We start from the raw sequence: 23,224 nt of genomic DNA, 5'->3' as shown, positions 1-23,224 counted from the left end.
CATTACTTTGTTATAGCAAATTACTTTTGCTACTCTTCGACATGAAAGCCAATTATTTCTGTTGTTATGCTTGAGCAATCACAAAATAAAGCATTTGCCAGCAGTTTTAAGATAAACATTTTTAAAAGCCATCATTTCAAAGGTAAAATGATATTACCACTAAGATTTCTTCAAACTTAAGAAATTTGATTTTTTTTTTTGAGAAACTGACACTGAAACAGACAGTTTTCACTCAAAAAAATGAAGAATAATTTAATGCAATGCCAAATGTTCCTCCCTCTAACCTTCCAGGAGTCACACGAAGAGCTCAAGCCGTCGCTCAAACAGTAAAGAATGTTCCAGCCTCCCTCGCCACGGGGACCTCCATCATCTCGGCAATGAGAGTTTCCTCAATGGTAACAAACCAGCCCCGACCAGTTTGAGTCCGACGCTACATCCTAAGGGCCAGTACTTGTCCCAGACCCTAAATCGTTCTGCCTCATCCAGCAAAGACCTGGCAAACAACAACCTGCCGCACCTTCTCAGTCCCAAGGAATCCAAAAACAAGACAGAGTTTGACTTCAACTTGGGACCTTCCCCAAAGCTGTCGGACCAGGGACACGGTGCGAAGTACGGCCATGGCAAACAAAGCTCCTCTCGCTCTCAGCAGCAGCAGCAGCAGCAGCAGCAGCAGCAGGCCGGCCGACACACTTTCCTAGAAGGCAAGACCAACACACTACAGTCTGGAGGAGAGAAACAACACAGCCGACACGCCCATAGCATGGCGGACTCCGCCCATGGATCCATGTCGTCGTCCTCTAAAAGTTCGGCCTCTTACCTCAGCCTGTCCAAGAGCCACAGTGCGCTGAGCGATGCCAAATCTGTTGGAAACCTCAGCGACGGTCGACTCCACCCGGATGACCCAAACGCCAACACGACAGCTGGGGTCGGACCCGGCGCTCGCTTCTTCCCCGCCAGCTGCTTAGACCTCAACGCCCCTTCAGGTCCCCCAGGGCCCCCAGGAAGCCCCTCTGCTCGACACAGCGACCGATCTGGACACAGTCCGGCCTCTCGTAGCAGCGGCACCGCCCGCATGGAGAGCAGCACCCTGGACTCCTCATCCAGACACAAATCCAGACATAAATCTCTAGCGCCAGGTGTGTTGAAGAGCCAACTGTGTACACAAGAGTCAATTGCAGCTACATAGATACCAAATAGTTAACCTAATGTCTATAACATTCACAGCTTCTACAGATAAAAGTAAGAGACAATAAGTCCATATTGTGTCACATTGTTTCTTAGGTTTTAGAGCCCATGTCTCTATCCAGACTTAGTGACAGATGTAGGGCCAGTTAGAACGTAGAAGAAATGTAATGCTGCCATTGGATTAGTCAATACATAGAAATTAATTGATATGATTTTGATTGAATATTGTGGGTGTTGTTGCACATTTTATAGACTTAACAGTCATCAGATAATATGAGGGTACTTTGAAAAGTTCTTCGCCTCAACAGAAAATTTCACTGGAGAAAGATTGTTTTTGCAGTATTTTTTAACATAGTCTCCTCTAACTTCAATGCACTTGGTTTACCGATGTTCAGGCTTCATTAACCCTCTGTAGAAGAAGGTCTCATCTTGGACCTCCACAATCAGCGACATGCATGACCTCATCATCACTCTGACGGTGCTGAAGTGGGATTTTAGTTTGGGAAACAGAAGTCAGATGGTGCAGGTCGGGAGAGTAAGATGCATGGAGCAACAGTTTAAAGCCACATTTGGTTGCTTCTGCCACCTGTGCTTAGGGAACGGGCGCATTGTCCTTTAGCAACAGCACACCAACTCTAAGCTCCATTTTCCTTTGCTTGCTTTCAACATTTAAGTTTTTGTGGATAGTAATATGAGGCTTTATACTATACAGTTATGCCCCAAAATAGGGGTTACGCCCCTTGTTGCCAGGTGAAGCAGAGAACTTTCTGAAGTACCCTCATATACTAGGCAAGAAAGAAACTTTGTTGCTTGATCTTCACTCTTTTGCCCCGAAGATGCTGGTGCTCCGGAGCTTCTAGACCCAGGAGGAGTTGGGATGCCCTCCACTCACACGCTGCCTTCCCCACACGAGTCTTATCACTATGGCCTGGGCTACACCTCCCCCTTCTCCTCCCAGCAACGGCCCCAGCGGCACTCCATGTACGTGAGAAGGGAACGCCACCGACCGCACGGGGTGGAGGGCGGCATGGCGGGCTTGCCTGCTCCTGGACAGGCCATACCAACCCGAGCCAGTAGCCTGCAGCTCCTGTCCCCCCAGCTGCAGCACCGGACCACCCTCACCGGACACTCAGTGAGCTCTTCCAGAGAGGACTGCACCGATGACATGACCAGGGTTAGTGGCAGTGAGTGAATGTGGTGGCGGTGAACGGAAACAATCACCCTAAAATACTGACACTAAAGCTGTAAAGAAGGGTCCATTAGGCTCTGTTATATCATGTCGTCGTGTAGTTTGTTTCTTTTCTGGCACCAGACGCATTAGGAGTTGTTACCGTTTCCATAGTAACAGCAATATCCGTGTTCCGAATTCAGTTTCTTTAAAGTTTTTACAGTCTTATTGCTAATGCTAAGTTTACCTTTTATAAGTAGTATGATTTATACAGTTGTGCAATAAAGAGAACTTCCCATAGAAATTGATGCCTCAAAGATCCTCTTGGATACAGTGCCTGCAGATAAATATGATACCTGAACAACATCACTAGGAGTCTTTTCAGTCACATATTCAACAACAATATTGTCAGTAGCTGAATTATTGTTCTGTGGAAAAAGTAAGTTCACCTTTGACTTCAGAAGCAACTTTTGGCCTTTTTAGCAGAAATAACGTATTGTAGGTATTTTGCATACTCATTCACCAGTCTCTGACAAGAACTTGCTGGAACTTTGGAAGGCTGCAAGTTGTTTTAGAGTTTTCTTACCTGTACAGCTCATTTCAAATCCCCCTAAAGCATTTCAATGGGATTCAAATCTGGGCTTTGACTCAACAGTTTCATAACCCTCCTTTTTTTTCTTTTTGAACCATTCCTTGGCAGATTTGCTTGTGTGCTTAGGCTCATTGTCCTGTTGAAAGGTCCACTTTCAGTTCAGTTTCCGCTTTTTAGACAGATGGCCTGAAACAGCAGAGCAACCACAAACCATAACATTACCTACACTGTGCTCTATAGTAGGTGTGAATTTGTTCTCCTGAAAAGCTGCCTGTAGTGTGGACTGAACAGGTGTACTGCTACTGTGCCAAACAGCTTCATCTTGGATTAGTCTGTCTAAAGTAGATTATTTCAAAAGGGCTGATGTTTGCCTATATGTTCATTGGCAAACTGTAGTTTTCTTAAATGCTCTTTTTGGATAGCAAAGGCAAAGCAGCAAAGCAAATCTGTTTCTCACTGTAGATGCAACAACTTTGATACCAAAATTACCTGCACGTCTTGTGATGAAAATTTGGGGTTGTTGAAAACTTCTTTTTACAATTTGCTGGGGCGGCCTGTCTTCCTATTATTATTATTTGAAAATGGAAAATGGCTACACACTCTCAGTTTTAGGTATCACTTGTGTGTGAATATAGATTTTTTTCTGTGGACACTGCTTCAAAGAGGATCAAGTGTTCAAGTTTTCAAATACGTTGAAAAAGTCAGTAATTTCCATGAGTTTTAATTGATTCCTAAGAACAAGATGTGGCCAGTGGCACTTCATGTTAGGAGAACACTGTGGCCCTTTGTTGCCTATTTTTTAAGGAATCTGACATTTTAATTCAGCTTCTCCAAAAACGGTGTCTTGGGAAACCATAAAACGATGCAAAGCAAGTTTTAAGGAGGTTTTTGAAAAGCTTTTGCTGCTGCCCACTCATCACCAAAGTTCCTCTCCTGCATTGAAACCCAATAACATAAGTCAGTACCATTTTATTAGACCTGTTCAGAAGCAGAAGATGAGGCAGGATGGTGAAAAATCACACAAATACAGGCTAATTACATTTCCTGAAATGTGTTGAAGGTATTGTTCAAAATACTAAACAACTTAAGGTACCAAAGGGTGAATTTTTCCTTTGTCGTGCACACTGAAGATGTGTGTGTGAGAGTGTGGATATAGGTGATATAAGTGATGTGTGTGTGCAGCTACTGTCACTGTCTCACATTGTCATTGCCACTGCTTCATGCTGCTTCTCCAGTCTGCTTTGACCTGCGCCTGTCCGTCTTCTCAACAGAGTGAGCAGTCCCCTAAAGACATGAGCCACCCTTGTGCCCCCATCAAAGACTCTACGAGGGACAACACTGCTGCTTTTCATACACAGCGCTCTAAAAACGAGGTCCGACCCTCCCTACCTCCTGACAGTAGCCCTTGTGACTGCTGGTTTCCATAGCTTTTTCTGTTTCTACTCAGGTCAACAGCTTCACTGCACGTTGTCGCTGGTATAAATGTAACCTCGCTGAAAAGCTCTAAGATTGTCCTGAGTGTCTTGTGATGCGAGCCAGTAAAGGATGTGATAGCTAATGATAAGTGAAGAAGTGAGATTAAATGGGATCATTAATCACAAAGTTGATACTGAGGAACTTTGTTTGGTCCTGTGTCTATGTATGTTTGTGTGTCCGCACAATGTGTGTGTTTCTTAGGTTGGCATGTATCACGACCCTCATGTCGAGGATGGAGGTTCATCCAAGGAGAACCGGATGATCTTCACCGAGTCGATGCCTCGGAGAGTCGGCAGCTTCTACCGAGGTGAGAAAAACGAATCAGATGGGTCAATATATAATTGCGGGACCAGTAACAAGGGTTTCCTTCTGCACTTGCCATCCGTCATTGTGTTTAACAATTACACTGGGAGAAACCCAAAATAAAAGAGGCAGAAATATCCGCTTGGGCTCAGACAGATGAGGCAGACGGGGGATTTTGGGAAATGTGAAAAACATTATGAAAAAAACTGTCAGAACACATCAGAGATTAATCATGCTGAAATCCACACTTTCAGTTATTTTTCTGTCCTCCTTGTTTCTCTTCAGTTCCTTCCCCCAGACCAGATAACTCCACTTCTTTCCATGACGGTGTCGGTCAGGGTCGAGGGCCGGTTGGACCCGTTGTACCCGGAGACCCCGTTGCTATGGCCAACCACTCCAAACGGCAGACAGCTTTTGACTGGTGAGAACTGATTGGTTGACCTGGTATGACAGGTTGAGGATCAAAGTTGAATTGAGGGAACATTTAACTTTTTCAGGTGTTCTCAGCACATGTAACTAAACAGATTATTTGCTGCATCTTTTTGAAGTGGTATCTGTGTACTTTAACTTAATATGTCAAATGCAATCCAAGATTCTTACAAAAATATTTAAAAATTGCCCCCAGCCCATTTTCAGCACATTTTTTCCACACATTGAAATTTGAGGCTGTTTTAAATGAAAATATCTCAGAACCTATTAGAAAAAAAGAGATAAAAGCTTAAAATGTTCCCAATAATTTCTCTTCCTGCCATTCATTCAGAATCTGCATTGTTGGATAAGTGGATCAGATGGTCTCAGATTATAGGTGAGTTGAAATATGGGGGGAAAAAACGAAGCAGTCATGAAAAGTATAATTTGGAAAAAATGACATAATGAGAAAAAACTTGAAAGTTTCAGGCTTTTTATCTTTAATCATTCTTATGATATTTAATTTCAATATGTGAAAAAAACATGGCAAAAATGGGTCGGTGGGCAATTTTTCAAAATAATTTAACTTGGGAAATATTTGATTTATCAAGCAGAATTTTTTTTCCAGATATGTTTACACATGTTCATAGTTTATGATAAAACATTTTCAGGTTAATCAGAGATGTTCAAGCAGAAAATTGTCTGACATGTTTTCCTCACTGTTACATGAAAATCTGTCATTGATGCCAATTACGATTCAATTAATCTTTTCAAAATGACTCGTGTTGCTGTAAAGACATGAATCATTGTGTTTTCTGGTGCTGCAGGTGCTATTTTAGGACCCCTGCCTTTTCCTGCTCTATATATTGTCTATTTTGGTTTTTATTAGACATATGACTCCTTCTAAACCTGAGCTTGTAATTGCAAACACAAGTCTTATGAAACCTTTCCACGTTTTCTGTGCAGGACTGCTGCAGAAGCGATGGTCATGAATCCTCCAGAGCCCGCCAAGGAGAAGGAAAAACAGGGCTTCTTCAGATCCATTAAAAAGAAAAAGAAGAAGACACAAATAGTAAGATTTTTTTCAACTCTTGTTTCATCCAGAACACACTGAAACAATGCTACTTTGGTTCTCCTCGTCTACAGAATACTTTTCAATGTTTAGTTAAATAATAATCAGTAGGCTTTTTAAAACAATGCATTTTACAGTATTCAGTGTTTATATGTGTTTAACACTGAAAACTAACTACAGCATGTGCACTGACTGTGTGAATGAACATTAACCACTAAGAGTGCTAAAGGGTCATTCTGGCTTATTACAACAGTGGTCTTGTTTCCTGGAGTCTGCTTTCATTTCTGTTGGTAACAATAACGTCGGACTCACCAAGTTATTTGCTGAAATCTGATAATACAGCGTCATCAGAAATAAACGGAGCAGGAAGCAGTCAGACAATCCGACAGACTGTACACAAAGTTATCTAGATGAGACAACAAAACAGTAAAATCCTTCAAATTATTCCTTAGATTGTCTGAGTGTGCCTGAAAAAGTCAAGTTTTAGTGGGAAAATAGTGCAAATTTTAACCATGTTTTCAGAAAAAGCAACTAACGAATGCAAAATTCAGCTTATGCACATTTTTCTTCCACAGCTGTTATACAAATAAGGCCAAAGGAAAGCAATTGCAGAAGCAGAGGACATCATCTAACCTCAACAAATAAAAATATTATGTAAATTTGGTGCATTAGTTTGGTGCTTATATATTTTATGGCCACTTTTCATATCTCCAGTGGAGCAGCAGCTTGTGACTGGTTTTGTCTGCCTCATGATTAGTTCAGAGTCTACGTTTGTTGTATTTGGCTGCTTATTCTTTTTATCAGTACACCGACTTTTTCATCTCAGCAAAGTATAAAAACTTTTCTGTAATATTATTCATATTTTTTTCAGCATATTCCAAGATATTTTTAATGTGCAAATTACATTAAATTTATTACAGATTAGAAAAACCCACAAAAACAAAGTAGTTTTTACCAACTGGCGTCCTACTGCTTATTTCTTCCCCCAACGGACTAATTTGTCATCATATCATTATGCCAGTTAATTTATAGTTACAGGGGAAGTTGGAGAACCCAGGCGCAGACACAGGGACACTGGCAGACAGGTGAATTAAGGAAGGAATTTTATTCAACCAGAAAACTAAAACAATACATAAATGGAGAACTGAACTGGGAGGAAACTAAACTAAACCAAACTACTACTAACAGACACAATGAATTCAAAAACGGAAGATCACAAAACAAAACTGAAATAACAAAACTAAGCTAAGGGGGGGTACTTACAAAATGGGGGGAACTGACAATAGAAGGGGCAGGGAAGCAGGCTCAGGAAATCTGGGGTGAACAGAGACGAGACTGGAGCTACTGGCTGGAGACAAAAGCAGGGCTAGCGAGAATCCAAAAGCAGAGTCCCTGAAGGCATGTGGGTAAAATCCAGGAGGGGGTAAAACGGAGTCCAAAGGTGGAGAAGGAAAGTCCATGTGGAAACTGAATCTAAGAAGGGAATGTGAATCTATGATCCGAAAGGACAGAGCTTAAATGGGTGGAGGTGAGGTGGAGAACAGGTGAATGGTGTGAACTAATTACTGCAGGTGACACTCGTTGCAGTAATCAGCAAAACAGAGTGCAGGCAGGTGAAGCAGGGAGAGCAAGGACAGGAGGCTGGAGCAGGATCATAACATTTATAACACATAGAAATCATAACCACACTGCCCAAATTGTAATGAACCAGAAGAACTGTTAAATTAATGGAGTTCCTTGTTTACTAATCAAATGGGTCAATATATAATTGAGAGACTTTTGAAGTCCATGGGATGTACCTTGCATACATTTTGTTAAAAAAAAATGCTTTTATGAGTTCATTATGATCATGTCTTTACAAATTCCATAATTATTTCTTATGGAAACAATCACTTATTAATAAAAAAATGACTGGCTATCACTAACATGTCAACTAAATAACCGTACCAATTTAATAACCACCTTCTAATTAGCTAAACAATAATAAGATGAGCTTATTCAAAAAATTATTTTGATTGTGTTCTTTTTATTAAGTTGAGATAATCATGAAGATATTTCTTTTTTGGCAATATATCAGATTTTAGATGGAAAATAACAGATTGTATCTGTGTCCAAGAAATCACTTTCAACCAAATTACCAATTACAAAAACACCTCTGAAGGAAGTGTGTTAATTCCAGATCACATGACCTGCTCCACATGATGTCATTTCCTCCTGTAGAAAAGACTCCAAGGCTTTCTGAGTTATTTAATATAAAGTAGTGTGTGAGTCAAGTATGAATTTATGGCATGTCAACAGGTTTACTACAATATCTTTATAAATAACTTTCAATTTCAATTTTACTCAATTGTATATATAATAATTAGAAGAATCTTTCTGTGAAAATGCCATGTGGTGTTTGGTTATAGGCGGCCATGTTGAGTTTAGGCCTGAAAACAGCACAAATGTCAACTATGATACCTGTTAACTATGTTACAAAAAGTCCCACAATTATATATTGACCCAAATATTCATGCTATTTTTTCTGGGTTTGTTTTTTTCTATATCTCTCTACTAAGTGGTATTTCTAAAGACTGAGGATCAGCTGCTGCAGTAGTGCTTCTGTTTGCTGTCAGAGATTTGTGTTGAGAGTTGTGGCTGTGCGTCTTCTGCTCCACAGACGGACATGGAGGACGGGAGGAACCCCAGCATCAAGAAAAGCCTTTTCCCCCTCTTTAGCTCTAAGAATAGCTTAAAGCACAACTCAGCTGTCAAAGTCCTACCCGTAGTCGCCTCGCCTATGGTACAACACCAGCCTCCCGCGCCCTACCCTGCCTCACCAGTAATCTAACCCCGACACTACGGCTGCATGTTTACTGACGCTGCACTCACCACCACGAGCTGCTTTGAAATCCTCTCATTTGGCCCATTGATTTTGTTGAGATTGATTCCAAACTGAAAGCATTTCAAACATGTTTTGAGTTTAATACTGCACGCTGTTTGTGCATCCGTTTCATCTCGCTACGATGTGTGTCAAATGAAGTCACCTTGCACTCACATTTTATTGTAAGACGCTGACTCCATGCTGCAATGTTTGCTGTTTGTGAGGCCAACGCTGTCACATCATTGTATCACATGAAGGTCATTCAGCACGTTTGTAAGTGCAGGAGCACGCACATGCATTCAAACTTACAATGTAGACATTTTTGGACCCTTTGCTGTGTTGTATAAAGCTGCTTGAATCCGATTCTATAAAAGGAATAAAACTGTGGTCTTATGTTTGCCTGTTAGAGACGAGGCTGGCCAGCAGTTAGCTTAGCACAAAGGTTGGAAATCGAGAGAAATTGCTACTGACTATGACTAAAGGTGACAAAATCCTCTAAAGGTCTTTTTTTTTTTTCAAACTAGGTGATAACTGATGTCAATTAGAGCAAGCAGAAATGCCTTCTTTGCTAATTTCAGCCTCACAAAAATGAGAATTTGCTGCTTTTCTTTATTTTATATCCTGTAAATTGCATTTCTTTTTGCTTTTAGTCTGTTGATCAGACGAAACATCAGGTTCACTTAATAATTAACCCATTAATCTAAAAAAATAATGATCAACACAGTATTTGATATTAAATGAATGACTTGTTGCACACCTGCTATATCGTAGAGATTATGAAAACACATAATGCTTTGGAGAATTGTGCATTTTTTCATGTATTGTATGAAGTCATCACTGATCGCCATCACCACCTCCTTGTGTTTTGTCTGTTGCTGCCAAATGGATGCATGAAGAAACTCGCCGGAATCTGAGATGTAACTTTTAGTGAGATGTGATGAAGGTGACCGCGGTTGAGAGAATAACATCCCTGTTTGTCTGCTTCAGGTTCCGGGTAACGGACAAGAACACCTGTCGCTGCAGAGGAGCTCCAAGTCGTCCTCTCACCACGGCAGCCGGCGGAAAAACCGCGAGCGATCCCGAGACAGGGACCGAGACCGAGAACAAAGCCGAGACCGAGACCGAGACAGGGAGAGAGAGAGAGAACGAGAGCGAGAGAGAGAGAGGGAAAGGGAGAGAGAGAGGGAGAGAGGGAGGGAGAGAGAGAGAGTCAATGACTGGCCACCAGACAAACCAGTGGACTCACACTCTCAGGTTTGTACTTCCTCTGAATTCCAGTTTGTGTTGGTCTGAAGGTCATGGCTGTGAGCAGTCTACCATCAGCATGACTCACGCTTTTACCAACCAGAACAGACCCTTACTGTGTCACGGATATAAAAATTATATGTAAATTACACCATTTAACTCTCTGAACCCCACAAGTTGCCGGTGGCTTTGCAAGGCATGTTATTTTGTTTTTTTTAAATCACCCAAATTACACTATTTCCCAGAGCCAGAAACTGTAAAAGCAGAAAGAACTGTCAGGTTCTTTAACTTTGTGATCATCCTGGAACTATTCATCTGTGATGAGCTGAAAATTGCACACATCTAAGCTTGAAATTGGGGTATTTAATCAAAATCATTTTTATTTTACGTTGTATTGAAAGATTCTTCAAAAATGTGCATTTGCTCTGACCTAAAAGCAATAAATTCTGCACTCCTCAGCACAACCAAGTAACCATTAGTGACTCAGCTGTGACAAACAGTCATTCAGGGACTGTTCAGCTGAAGGTTTACACAACCTGCAGTTCACCTGATGGAGATAGGATCAAAGCTAATGCAAACAGGATTCAAATAGGGAAACAAGTTAGGAATAGTAGTAGTAAAATATCTATTGTATGTAGAATTGTTTTCCAGTATTGATAACACATTTCTAAAGTGTATCAGACTTAAAAGGCCAACTGTATAACTGTACTGGACTTCAACTTTTCTTTACGCTAAATTTATGCTTTTCAAAGACCTTTTCACAGAGTTGCTTGGAGTGTTCTTTTGTCCTCATGGTGTAGTTATATCCAGGAGTACTGAATCACCAGTGACTGGATCCTTCAGAGACATGTGTCTTTGTGCAACCATCACTTGAGACACATTAACTCAGATGATTTCCATTTCACTAATTCTGTGACTTCTAGCACCAGTTGGCTGCATCTGTGTTGAAGTCGTGACTTCAAAGGGTTTGAATATTTTTACGACCACTGATTTTTTATGTTTGAATTATTTGATATTACTTTGGGGGCTGCACAGTGGCGTGGTGGTTAGCACTATCGCCTTGCAGCTAGAAGATCCCCGGTTCGCGGGATCTTTCTGCATGGAGTTTGCATGTTCTCCCTGTGGCTGTGTGGGTTTTCTCCAAAAACATGCTGAGGTTAATTGGTAACTCTAAATTGTCCGTGGATGTGAATGTGAGTGCGATTGTTTATCTGTATATGTGGCCCTGCGATAGACTGGTGACCTGCCCATGGTGTCCCCTGCCTTCACCTGAAGTCAGCTGGGATAGACTACAGCACCCCCACGACCATAGTGAGGTATAGAGATAATGGATGGATATTACTTTGTCGAAACCAGCTTTCACTTTGACATGAAAGAGTCTTTATAGGTACTTTCTTGTCAAAAAAGCCAAATTAAGCTGACCATGATTCAATGTTGAAAGCAGTAAAAGAAGAAAACTTCAAAGCGGGATGGGTACTTAATGTGGCTGCGTACTTTAGGATTCATGTCACGAGAAGGAAGTGGGAGTGTTTTCACAGACAGAGAGATTTATAAGATCATTAATCAACTGTGTCTCCCTCCCGCCTACCAGAGCCAACCACTCAAGTCGCTCCGTAGGCTCCTTCACCTCTCCCCTTCATCTTCAAATCAAGGACAGCCTCCTCCTCCTCCTCCTCCCGACCTGCGCTTCCAACAACCTCTACCCAACCCTCCTCAGCCCTCCTCCAAAGCCGGCTACCCCGAGGGTCGAGGCCACGCCGACAGCAGGGGGCACTCCGGGGTGAGCAGCTCCACCCAGGCCAAGAGCCGTAAACCCAGCTACCCCCTGCCGGGACAGATCGAGTCCACCTGGCACGTCTCTGCTTTACAGCGGGCGGAGGGCGCCCAGTTCACCGCCGAACAGCTGGGCATCAAACCGGGGCAGAACGGACCAACTTTTACCCGGGCCTCCCGCACCAGGATGCCAAACCTCAACGACCTGAAGGAGACTGCTCTGTAAAACCAAACCACACCACCTCCAACACGGCTCCATCCTCTGCCAGACAGACATCATGTTACTGTAGTATATGTTTACACAAGAGCCTCTTTCACTGGATCAAGTCCTCATTCAGAAACGAAGTCATCTGTTGATGCTCACGTCTCTGAAATCTGCTAGACGTTAACAGGCCAAAACGCCAGTAACAGTGTCGTTTAGGGAAGCAAAGGGGCGCACTCCCTCTAGGGATGCCAGTACTGAATCAGTTGTACGTTGTTCTCTCTCTCTGCTACAAGGTTACATCAGAATAAGCTGATCTTTCCTGTCAAGGAGACACTGCCTGTGTGGCCTCTTTGCTGCCATCTTCTGCTCACAGGACACTACTGCAACACATCAGACGGCCGCTGGCACACCGGTGGCCAATAAACTCAAATGTTTTTCAAACTCTGATATTTGATAAGAACAAAAAGAAAAAAAGAAGATTTATATCAACATTATTTATTAAATATTTATTTGTTTTAAATTCAAGGATATAAGCTATAAATGACACAGTATGTAGGCTATATGGGAATATTATAAGGTAATATAGAATTAAATGTGTAATTGCAAGAGCTTTAGTTTCGACACAAAGAAATGCATAGATATTTATGTGTTGATAATACAATATGTCACATGGAATATTTAATAATGGTGAATGTCCTTTTTGGTTCAATTTGATATGTTATTAACAGATTTTCATGTTATTTCGAGTTATTTTTACCCTTTTTTCAGTTTGTTTCATTAAAATGTAAAGAAAAAATGTACTGATGAATACATGAAAAATCTCTGACGTTACATCTAGTACGAATCTGATCACTATCCTCATGACATCAGTTTTGAAGTTTTGTGACAAGTTGGGCTATTTGTCATCAGGGTTTTGGTAGCAGAACAGCCAGAGTGAGACTGTTAGGCTCTGTGCTTCACATGCAGTAATTGTCAGCTCACTTTATGTCCCACTGCTGGTGTCACCTTTTAAAAATAAGCCCCATTTTCAGTGTCTTTTCTCAGTGACAACAGCTTTCCAGCTCCATGCTGCCATGTTGGTTTTGTCTACAGCCTTAACAGCAAGTACTGGGCATGTATGTTTGCCCTCATCACCACGCAACCCTGGTGAGACGTCAGTGTCTTAAACTGAGGTTTAACTAACACGGGACTGAACATTTTAAGTGTTATAAGATAGCAAGAGAGCTCTCTGCAAAAAGGCATACCTCACCTACAACCTTTAAGATCTTAAAGGATAAGTCTGGTTATTTTAGTTATTTTTTTATTGTCAGTAATTCCTTAAATATCGTCTGTGAAGGGAAAACCTGGCGTATCTTGCTGCTTTGTGTGATAGAACTCAATTCTTGTCCATAATAAACAGTAATAAGTTAATTTTGTGACAGTTTAGGGAATTATTTAGAATTATTATCAGTGTTGTGGCCGATTTTTTAAAATTTCCGTCTTCATTAGGGGCCAGTAGTCTTGTGTAAGAAGTACTCAAACAAACAAACAGAACAATCTGGCAATACTCCATTTCATGCAAAAGTCCCACAATCACAACTGAACTCGCATAAAACAGATAAACACAAGTATCATTCGTTAATTGTACTTGAAGTATGAAAAATTTGATCATTCTGATGCTTCAGTCAAGGTGATCAAGGTGGAGCTGCTTCTTTCCAAGGAGTCACAAGGTCAAATATATTTTCAATCATAAATGTAAGGTGTCAGAAAATCGTTAATGGTGTAGAAAATGAGGGGAAACCAAGTTCAGCTGCAAAAATGTGTTTCTGTTTGTGGGATTTTCTCTCATTTCTTTAATTCTGGGTTATATCTGGTCCTCAAAGTATTATTTAAATAAAACAATTTGAGATGTTTAATGGAAGAGATGGACATCTGAACTGTGACAAGGTACCCAAACTGTTTTTTTAAGGAGTCACATCTTTTAAAAAAAAAAAGTATAAATCAATGTAAATGGACACACTCACACACAGTGCAAGTACCTTAAAATTGTATGTAGAGTATTTGAGTAAACGTACTTAGTTACATTCTGCCATTTGCTGGTTTTGGGCTTTTCATCAGACTTCACTGACAGTATGAATTACATGAAATAACACCAGACTTATCCTATGATATGTGTGTTTACATTTCCTGTGTGCATTTTAAAAGCTTGTGTCATCAGAGTTTTTGTAAATGCCTTTTGTAAATTTGAATTTGATTTTCCTATTTGCATTCTTTTTAACATCAACAGCCATGATCAGGGATGATTTTACTTAACTTGATTGTTCATAAAAGCATTTACTTGTTGTCTTCTGACCTGTGGATGATTTTAAACAAAAAAAAATGAATTGTGTAGAACAAAACACTATTTGTGGCCTAGACAAAGTATACAGTGTAGTTCTTCTTCCAACGTCACTTTTATCCTTCATTCCTTTCTCCTTTGTGGTTTGAAAGCATAAAGCAAAAAAAAAAATAAACGTTTTTCCGTCACAGAAAGAGGGAACAAAGGAAAATAAACAGTAAAACATCTATGGAGGAAAAGGAGAATTTGGTTTGAGGAGTTTGTGTTTTTCCTCATCTTTGGAAAGGATTTAAACAAAGGAAGAATAAAAGACAGAACCAATTGATTACATGGCTGATTGAGAGCAATAACATTCAGAAAACCACTCAGAGTGATGCAGATTGTATGAGTCAAATCAGTGACTGGTTAAATTGGAGCCAAATATAGCACAGAAAAGGATTTCCAGCAGGAGACTGTGATTAAAGCGGGACAAGATTCCACATATAGTATCAACAAGTCATTGCAATATAGTTTTTATTTTCAATTTGTCCCCGAAAGTGACCCGCAACTGGTAAAAGCACCCCATGTTGTGTATTATAGAAAACTGATTGATTGTACCTGATTGCTGACGTGGGTTTGTTGGTATCATTAATGGGACAGAGTGATGCTTGCCTTGCCAGTGACCCGAAGCCTTACATTAGCTCAACACCTCAGATGGAAAATGGAGGCTTCAACCCCCCAGCAAGTCACCGAGAACCGAGACGAGAAGAAGACTTTTTTTTTGGTTCACGAATATGAATGTGTTTCCTACAACATCGTTCTTTTTTTTCCATTAAGCTGTTTTCCCACTTCTGACAGGGTGTAAATAGAAATAATAGAGTGTATCTATACTGACCGTTCTACTTTAACAACGATAGGGTCTCATAATAAATGCCAACTGTACATTTTTGAACGACTCCCGTGTTTGTTTTTGTGGCACAGAATGAAAACAGACGTGACACATTTATTCGTTTAATCAAGGAAATGGTTTAAAGATACAATAAGAAACACACCTTTAGAGTGAGTAGAGCTCTGCGATGTGTTCCCAAAGCACCATGGGAAAATGATTTTAAAAAGCAGGAATTAACCACAATACCAAACAACATCTGAATATCACTGAATCTGCTCAATCTTAATATAGCACTTAAAAAAAGGGTTGAAAAAAATCAAAAACACAAAGTGAGATCAGACATTTTTAAAGAAAGTTTAGCATTATTGCTTTTTTTAATATGGGGTAACAAATTAATTTATGTTACAGCTGTACACAGTTACTGTAAGGGACTATTTTCAGCTGCGGATTAATACATGTTTTCTACACACTGAACCTTTGAGAATTTACAGCAGAATTGTGTATTTTTATGATTCAGAACAAACTGCAGTGCCCCTGGAAACCAGAGCAACACTATGTCTCACTGATGTGTTTTTGAACAAATAAAAAGAGTAAAACTAAGCACAGAACTCTATCAGACTTTGGACACACTAACAATACTTGTTATGAGGATGAATTTATTGCTGGATTTTGTCTTTTCATGGGATTTCTTGGCAGTGTTAAACATGTAAAATATCACCAGACTTATTCTTTAAAGGTAGATAAGGGGGAGAAACTTACTGAGAAATGTAAATTCCCTGTTACATTTAAATATCAGAAGAAGAAGACACGATTTTATGGATCCATCACAGAGAAACACAACTGTTTTGGAAGAGCTCGCCTCAGACCTGCACATCTAACCCCCATAGCAACGCTGCTCTCCCTCTCCATGCCTAATTATTGCTTTGAATTTATGCCATTTCATTTCAAATGGAGCATTCTATTGAGAACTCACCGAATTAAAGCCCCCAGTGTGAGACTGGTTTGACACAGACAATGCAGAGTGGAGCGAATGAAAGCTCACTGTACATATCAAACAAACCTATTCCAATGCGACCGTGTAACTCTATTTTAACCGTTTTGTTTGTGTTTTAAAAAAGGTTTCATGCTGAATATTTTAGAGTCGGATCGGTAGTTTCAGGAGGCCAAATCTGTGGATTTATACTCACACACCACACACTGTTAGGATGAGGCTTTCACTGTAGGTTCTAGTCGTAGTTTTTTGGGGGGACAAGGCCTCGGGGACAGCAAGGAAGATAGAATCAAGCGCATTTCTTCATGCAGAGCAGCAGCTCCATGCGCAGAGCGATGCGTGTGTGCCAGCCCAGAGGGAGGATGCGGATGTAGCGCGCAACGATGGGCGGCCGCAGGAGGTTCTGCACGGATGAAGAGCGGTCGGAGTTGCCGTAAAACACCTGAGGAAACACAGAAAGGCAAGGTCAGGGAGTCAACACAGATATGAGCACTGACGATATGCTGCTTAAATATTAAAGCTGCTATTGTCAGTCCAACTAAATGAAAATAAAAAATTATTCAGTGAAACGTACAAAACACCAATTTGGGTTTCACTGTGAGGCCAAACCGTATATATCTTTTAAAATGAAAAAGCAAGTTACTACAGTTCCAAAGCATATCATATCTACATTATAGATCTGATTGCTTTTACGATATTTTCATTTTTTACATCTTTCTTTCGTTATTGCAGAAGAACAAGAGTTTTTGTCACTTGCTCATTCAGTATGTGCAGTGAAATGCAAAGTGAGTGTTCTCAAGAAGACCTTATAAAAAAGGACAGATCAAAAAAAAAAATAGAAAATTAGAAAAAAGTCACATAATACTCTCTAATTATCTTCACATCCCTCAATAAAAAAGTAGAAGAAGAAAAGTAGGAGCAAAGAGCTGGTAGTATTCAGTTACAGGTAGGTTCAAGTAAAATATGGGCTTTACATATTCAGTCCATTTAGTCTAGATCTGCTAAAAAATGTCACAATATAAAGTTTCTAAACAGCAGACCTGAAACGTGTTGCCAATTTAGTCAAAAAGGAGACTTGTGGTGTGTGAGATGTTGCCTCAACCAACCCTGTTGTTTCCAGTCTGGTCCTTGTAATAGATCCAGTTGAGCTTTTCATCCGAGCGGTACTGAACGCTGTACTTGGTGAGCCACTCGTCGGCATCACAGCGGCCCTGAGTGAGGATCCCCGACACCACCATCACCTCCCTCAGGTCGATCTGCAGCCACTGAGCGTTGTCCTGGAACTTAGACAGCCAGGCACAGCTGAAAGAGGAACAGAAACATTCAATAGAAACACGAAACTTAGTCTGAAACTGAGGCAGCTAAATAGAATTCAGCCACCAAAAAATAGTTTATTTATGCCCTTGTTTTCCTTGTTGGGAGATGTAAAAACACTGTTGTTTTAAAAAAAAAATGTCCTTATATGTGCCAGTATATTCTAAGTAATGATGCTAAACCAATAGTTTTCAAAAAATACCGTCCATCTATCCATCCATCCATCTATCCATCCATCCGTCTATCCATCCGTCTATCCATCCATCCGTCTATCCATCCATCCATCCATCCATCCATCCATCCATCCATCCATCCGTCCATCCATCCATCCATCCATCTATACTAAATTGGAGTATTAGCCTAAAGACAGAAACTGAAAAGGACTATTTACTCTTTTAATACTAATAGAAAACAATATAAAGAACACTGGTTAAATTCCCAGACCAACACTTTAGTGTTTTTATGAATTCTAATGAAGAAAATCTTCTGTAATGTTCAGTACTGGGCAGCTCCTCTTTGTCTGCAGTTTTTCTTATTTATAATTTAATGTTGTAAGCAAGAGCATATTGGTGTGTCAACCTTACCACATGCACCATAAATAATGATCCCTCTTATACTGTTTGTCACAGATGGTAGGAGCTCAGAAAATGGTCTTTCTCTGAGATAGAACAGTTAACCATGTGTGGAAAAGGCAGTATTTTGTGAGTTAAAATGAAAACAAATAGGTCTTGATAACCTCAGCATTCAGTATTAGAGATTCAAAATACATCTTTTTATGTAAGTCTGTTCACATCGTGTGGATAAAGTGACTTAATGTTGAGTATCTGTTGGCTTGGACCTACCCAAAGCCCTGGCTGTTGAGCCGGGCCTTGCTGGGGGTCCACGAGGCAAACCAGCCGGTGTACTGGTCCTGGTTGGAGCAGGTGATCTGGTCTGGATTCACAGATCCGGCCTCAAAGCCAAGAGGCTTGTGGTATAGACACTCTGCAAGGGGATCAGAGCCAAAGCAAAAGGAGAGGTCTAAATTTAAATCTCTGTTTCTGTTAATATTACTGGTTTCCGCTTCAAAACCTCCAAGGATTTTAAGGTCACCCTGACAGACGCAAACACGGCCGAGCAGCAAACCACTGAAATGTGAACGTCAAATGATCATCGCTAAGCCTCTCTGGATTCTTAACTCTCCATCCCTCTATCCTTTTGGTCTCTCGCCTCACCCCTGCTGACTCCCGTCCTCACACCCTCCCGCTCCCGAGGCCCCTGCCGTTAGCAGTCCCAGTGTGACCCATATCCCATCCTAAAAGCCTGCAGTTTAATTCTCCACAGTGAGAGATCAGTGATGTCCATTAGGGAGGCAGGCAGACAGATGGCCATGTTCTCCTCTCCACAGCTTTAGCTCCGTGTTGCTCTCATGTTTTTATTCCCTTCCATTAAAAACAAATGAGAGCAGCTCCTCTGGTGACTGGGTAAACATGTTCTATAAATACATGAATGAGAGATGAGGCCGTATATGAGTGGGAAGAACATCAGTTGTGGACATATGGAAAAGAAACTGGAGTAGCCTGCTGCGCTTTTGTTTACTACTGGCTTAAGCCTATCTGGCACAGGGTCGCATCCTGTCTAATCCCAGTATTACGACGCTTACGGCAGAAGCTTCTGTGTGAGTCAGGAGATAAGTGTTTACATAACAGCAATACGGATGCCTCTGTAGTCCTCCCTAATGTATTTCCTGACAAAAACAAAACACATTCAGATAGCTGAATTAAAAGCACAAGCCAGGAGGTGAGACACAGCGAACTGAGGCAACGGGAACTCTGATGCAGTGCAGAGGAAAGTCTTTCTCGCTCATTTTTTATCATCAGCAGGTTCATGTGGGGGTAATTACTGGTTTCTGTGATTGTGCGATCGGCTCAGTCTATTACGAGCCCCGTAATCTCTGCATCATGTTCAGAGATAATGATTATCTGCAGAACTTCTCTCTCCCGTCCATCACCGGTTGCCATGTGATTTGTGGCTCGATTGGCACAAACAGAGTCGCTTCTGTCCTCTTGTTAGCTTCAAGTTTGACACAAGATCTGAGCTGAAGATCTGAGATGCAGTCAAGCTGCCATCAGACCTTTTCGTTAAGGTGTTTCTTTGCAGAAGATCTGGGCTTACTGACTGTTGTTTCCAAGGTCAAGAATGGACCGGTGTTGACATTGGGAAACTGTATCTTCTGAGGATTTTTGAACATTCATGAAGGAAATAGGCAGGTAAGACAGGAAAAAATCCAGATGCAGACCACATTTCCTGTTACTGAAAAAATAAATAAACAGGATTGTGCAGTCTTAATGGAGGTCCTCTCTGCTTCTATCCATGGCTCCATCTGCATCACCTTCTCTGATGATGTCCAGTGGAGCATGGTCTCCCTGTGGCGTCAAATCTGGAGTCTAGTGCACTCATGCATGTGTATGTACGTATAGAGACTCCCATAACACACACAAATGCACACACATTTAAATGCTCCATCCGACCGCATTGTAGCGCTTAAACAATTTGTGTCAATCAATGGGAGTTTAACAATCAAATATTTTGAAGATTAAATATTACTTTAAATCATTTTTCTAGGAAGTGAAGTTTTGCATTGTCACATGATTCCACCTTGACTTTCTTTGGATTACTCTGCTAACAATAAAGAAATAATCATTAGTTGCAGACATCCTGTGCTGTATGTCGATTTTCTGCAAGTAAAACAGGCCAACATGCATCATTTTCATTTGTGTACTTGTCCAGTCTCTCTTTAATTTTAGTCCATTGTTGCAGTTTGATAATATAATCAACAAAAATCACTTAATTAGTTTGTCCAACACCAGCCTTATTAGAAATTAAGTGTGAACGCATGGTATTTAGAAAGTGCATTGTTATTTCTTACACTTAAAGAAGCCAAAAATGGATTATCAATTATCAAAAATTCCGTTTGAGATTGATCACTGTGTTTGAGGTGTTTCTTACCTGGCATGCAATCCACTCCTTGCACCATAGAAGAGCCAGACCCGATGGCAGAAAACTCTGTTGGAGATTCTCCTTCGCAGTCGCATTTGCAAGACCTGCTGGTCCACGCTTCAGACACGCCAGCCTCATGTAAACACACACACACAACATTTAGTACATGCAATCCAGAGTAGTATGATCAGAAATACCACAAACATGAACACCATTCATCTTCAAATATAGCTGGTGTGCAAAAAACAAGACTTAAAAAGAATATTTTCATGCATGACTGCAAAGACAAAGATGCAGCAAAGAGACTGAAACTTCTAACATCTCATGACAGCTGATTTCCAGTGTTTTTTCAGTCAATGAATATAATTTATCATTGACCAATGTCATTTGGAGAGATGCTGCAAAACTCCAAGATGAAATATCTCCAGTGTGGCTGACCAAAAAGACTGAAAAACTGCATTTGTGCAAATTCTTCTGATTTACCAATCTTGAGAGTTAAACCTTCTCTGTCATTTTGTTTTGTTGCTGAGGTTTCTTCATACCTCTTGAGCATGAATGCTGATGAACACTGTCCACCCAGATGGACAGAAAGAAAACAGCCAACGAAGCACAGAGGAGAAAAAAAAGACTGTTAGGATACAATAGTTGGCCATTCTGGAAATAAAATCTGTGCATCAATCTGTCAATTTAACCACATTAAGAAAACGTAAATAAACACAACATAGACATACAGAATTAAGCACGTCACCAAGAAAAACATGGATGTTACTGAGAGAAACTAGTCTGACATTTGAGATTAGAGTGTCAGAGGAATCTCCAACACATTGTCCAATTGGACATAACTTTCACTAAATCCAAGCTTGCAAAATATCTACAAACACATGTTGTGGGTCCTAAACCTAACAGCAGATCAGACCGTAAAGACTGAAATTGTACCGTTAGCTCCCAGAAGAAGCAGAGCCAGCAGGAAACGTCGCACGTTGAGAGCCATCTTCCAACCTGCTCCAAACCAGACGAGACCAACTGCAGACTGAGCAGCTAAGCCAGCAGTGATAGAGAGGCTGGATTACAATAATCCACAGGATGCTAATGGCCTTACCTAATGCCATCCTTATCTGACAAAGCCCCTCCTACAGCTGATCACCCACCACCATCAGCACCATGAGGATCAACACACACCCTGGAAAAAGGAGAGCAGAGGTCAAAGTCAAAAATGCTGCAGGAGAAAACAAATGGTGGCATGGTTAAGTGACAGATCTGGGTTGTGTGTCTGCATTTGTGTGTGCGGAGGAGTGAGAGTGAAGGTTAATGGTGATTTATGTTGGCTCATATGATTGGGCAGAAAGTCTGCCTTTGGATGTGTCTGCAGCTGCATACATTTGCTGCATCTTCCATTTACATTATTGTATTAATTATGGAAAGAAAAAAGAAACCAATAAAAAAGGTGTAACAAGGTAAAACTATATATATATATATATATATATATATATATATATATATATATATATATATATATATATATATATATATATATATATATATGTATTCACATTAAAAAATACCATGTGTATATTTTTTGTTGAACTGTTTTATGAGTTTTGCAATATTGTAGATGATGGAAGATGTGAATTAAATTCACTAAATGCCATCATTGACAATGTTTAAATCAAAATAAGATCCTGCAGTGGTTCTCTGCTTTTACTCCACTTCCCTCCCTGCTGCAGTTATTCAGGCTAAAGACGTCTGAACTCACACTGAGGGTTTTAAAGCCAGGTGGGTGAACGTAATTAAGCCTAATTAAGCAAAGCAGTTTTCAATTTGTGTTCATTAAAACATCCTCCTCAGTCCCCCCACACTCTTTCCTACCCTGCTCTCACTGCTAGTGGCCAAGCTGCTGCTTTCGGTTCCACGAGTGGATTTATTTTTGACCGTTTTCAACAAAATGAAGGCTCCTGCTCCAACAGCGCGTAGGATTCCTCCACAGATGAAGAGAAAGATTCAAAGCTACTCCACTCTCATCTACAGAGCTCATAAAGAGGTCAGAACCTCCACTAAAGCAGGTCTAGTCATTAGATTAAAAGAATCTTATCTGGCCTGTGCAGGTTGCAGAATAAGGAGTCTTTTTAAATGTGTCTCCTTTTTGATTTTCCATCTCTTCTGCAGGTGCCTGGGATGAGGAATCCAGACTTCTTGGCCAGTCAGCTCAGTTTTCCCAAACCCGTCCTGCTCAGGCTGGTGGGCTCGGAGGCTTCTCGGCTGTCCAAAAGCAACCGGCTAAAAGTCATCACTATGCAGGAGATCGATGCTGCCGTCACATTCATACAGCAGAAGAGCCGGACGAAAGCAGCTGCATGAAGAGACAGACTTCACAAACTGAACTTGTATGATTTTACTAAATTAATGTTATTAAAGAGTTCATTTTAATCTTTAACTTGTTTTAATGTGAGATGCCAGACTAGTAGATG

At 40.7% G+C, this 23,224-nt stretch overlaps 2 protein-coding genes across 6 annotated transcripts in view; one reads left to right on the top strand and one right to left on the bottom strand.

The window, feature by feature from the left end:
- cdkl5 (cyclin-dependent kinase-like 5) overlaps positions 1 to 15,538 on the top strand; it is a 55,583-nt gene extending 40,045 nt beyond the window's left edge. For 2 of the 5 annotated variants that reach the window (XM_035947301.2, XM_023268397.3), the window contains exons 13-21: positions 292 to 1,136; positions 2,022 to 2,359; positions 4,217 to 4,318; positions 4,623 to 4,728; positions 5,010 to 5,145; positions 6,099 to 6,204; positions 8,864 to 9,025; positions 10,055 to 10,321; positions 11,904 to 15,538. In XM_035947301.2, coding sequence (XP_035803194.2) covers positions 292 to 1,136; positions 2,022 to 2,359; positions 4,217 to 4,318; positions 4,623 to 4,728; positions 5,010 to 5,145; positions 6,099 to 6,204; positions 8,864 to 9,025; positions 10,055 to 10,321; positions 11,904 to 12,311 — 2,470 coding nt within the window. In that variant the 3' untranslated portion in view covers positions 12,312 to 15,538. The remainder of the gene's footprint in view (positions 1 to 291; positions 1,137 to 2,021; positions 2,360 to 4,216; positions 4,319 to 4,622; positions 4,729 to 5,009; positions 5,146 to 6,098; positions 6,205 to 8,863; positions 9,026 to 10,054; positions 10,322 to 11,903) is intronic. The other 3 variants (XM_023268398.3, XM_023268399.3, XM_023268401.3) reach the window with 3 other exon arrangements.
- A 46-nt stretch (positions 15,539 to 15,584) lies between these two features.
- rs1a (retinoschisin 1a) lies at positions 15,585 to 21,829 on the bottom strand. Its single transcript, XM_035947302.2, has 6 exons — positions 21,696 to 21,829; positions 21,302 to 21,327; positions 20,769 to 20,892; positions 18,623 to 18,764; positions 17,573 to 17,768; positions 15,585 to 16,908 (listed from the first exon to the last, which is right to left on the bottom strand). The coding sequence occupies exons 1-6, from the start codon at positions 21,748 to 21,750 to the stop codon at positions 16,756 to 16,758; spliced, it is 696 nt and encodes a 231-aa protein (XP_035803195.1). The 5' UTR covers positions 21,751 to 21,829; the 3' UTR covers positions 15,585 to 16,755.
- Positions 21,830 to 23,224: the final 1,395 nt, after the last annotated feature.

This window comes from Amphiprion ocellaris, chromosome 1 (genome assembly GCF_022539595.1).
Source record: "Amphiprion ocellaris isolate individual 3 ecotype Okinawa chromosome 1, ASM2253959v1, whole genome shotgun sequence".
Lineage (NCBI taxonomy): Eukaryota > Metazoa > Chordata > Actinopteri > Pomacentridae > Amphiprion > Amphiprion ocellaris.
The sequence above is the reverse complement of the archived record's forward strand: the minus strand, read 5'-3'. Positions and strand labels throughout refer to the sequence as shown.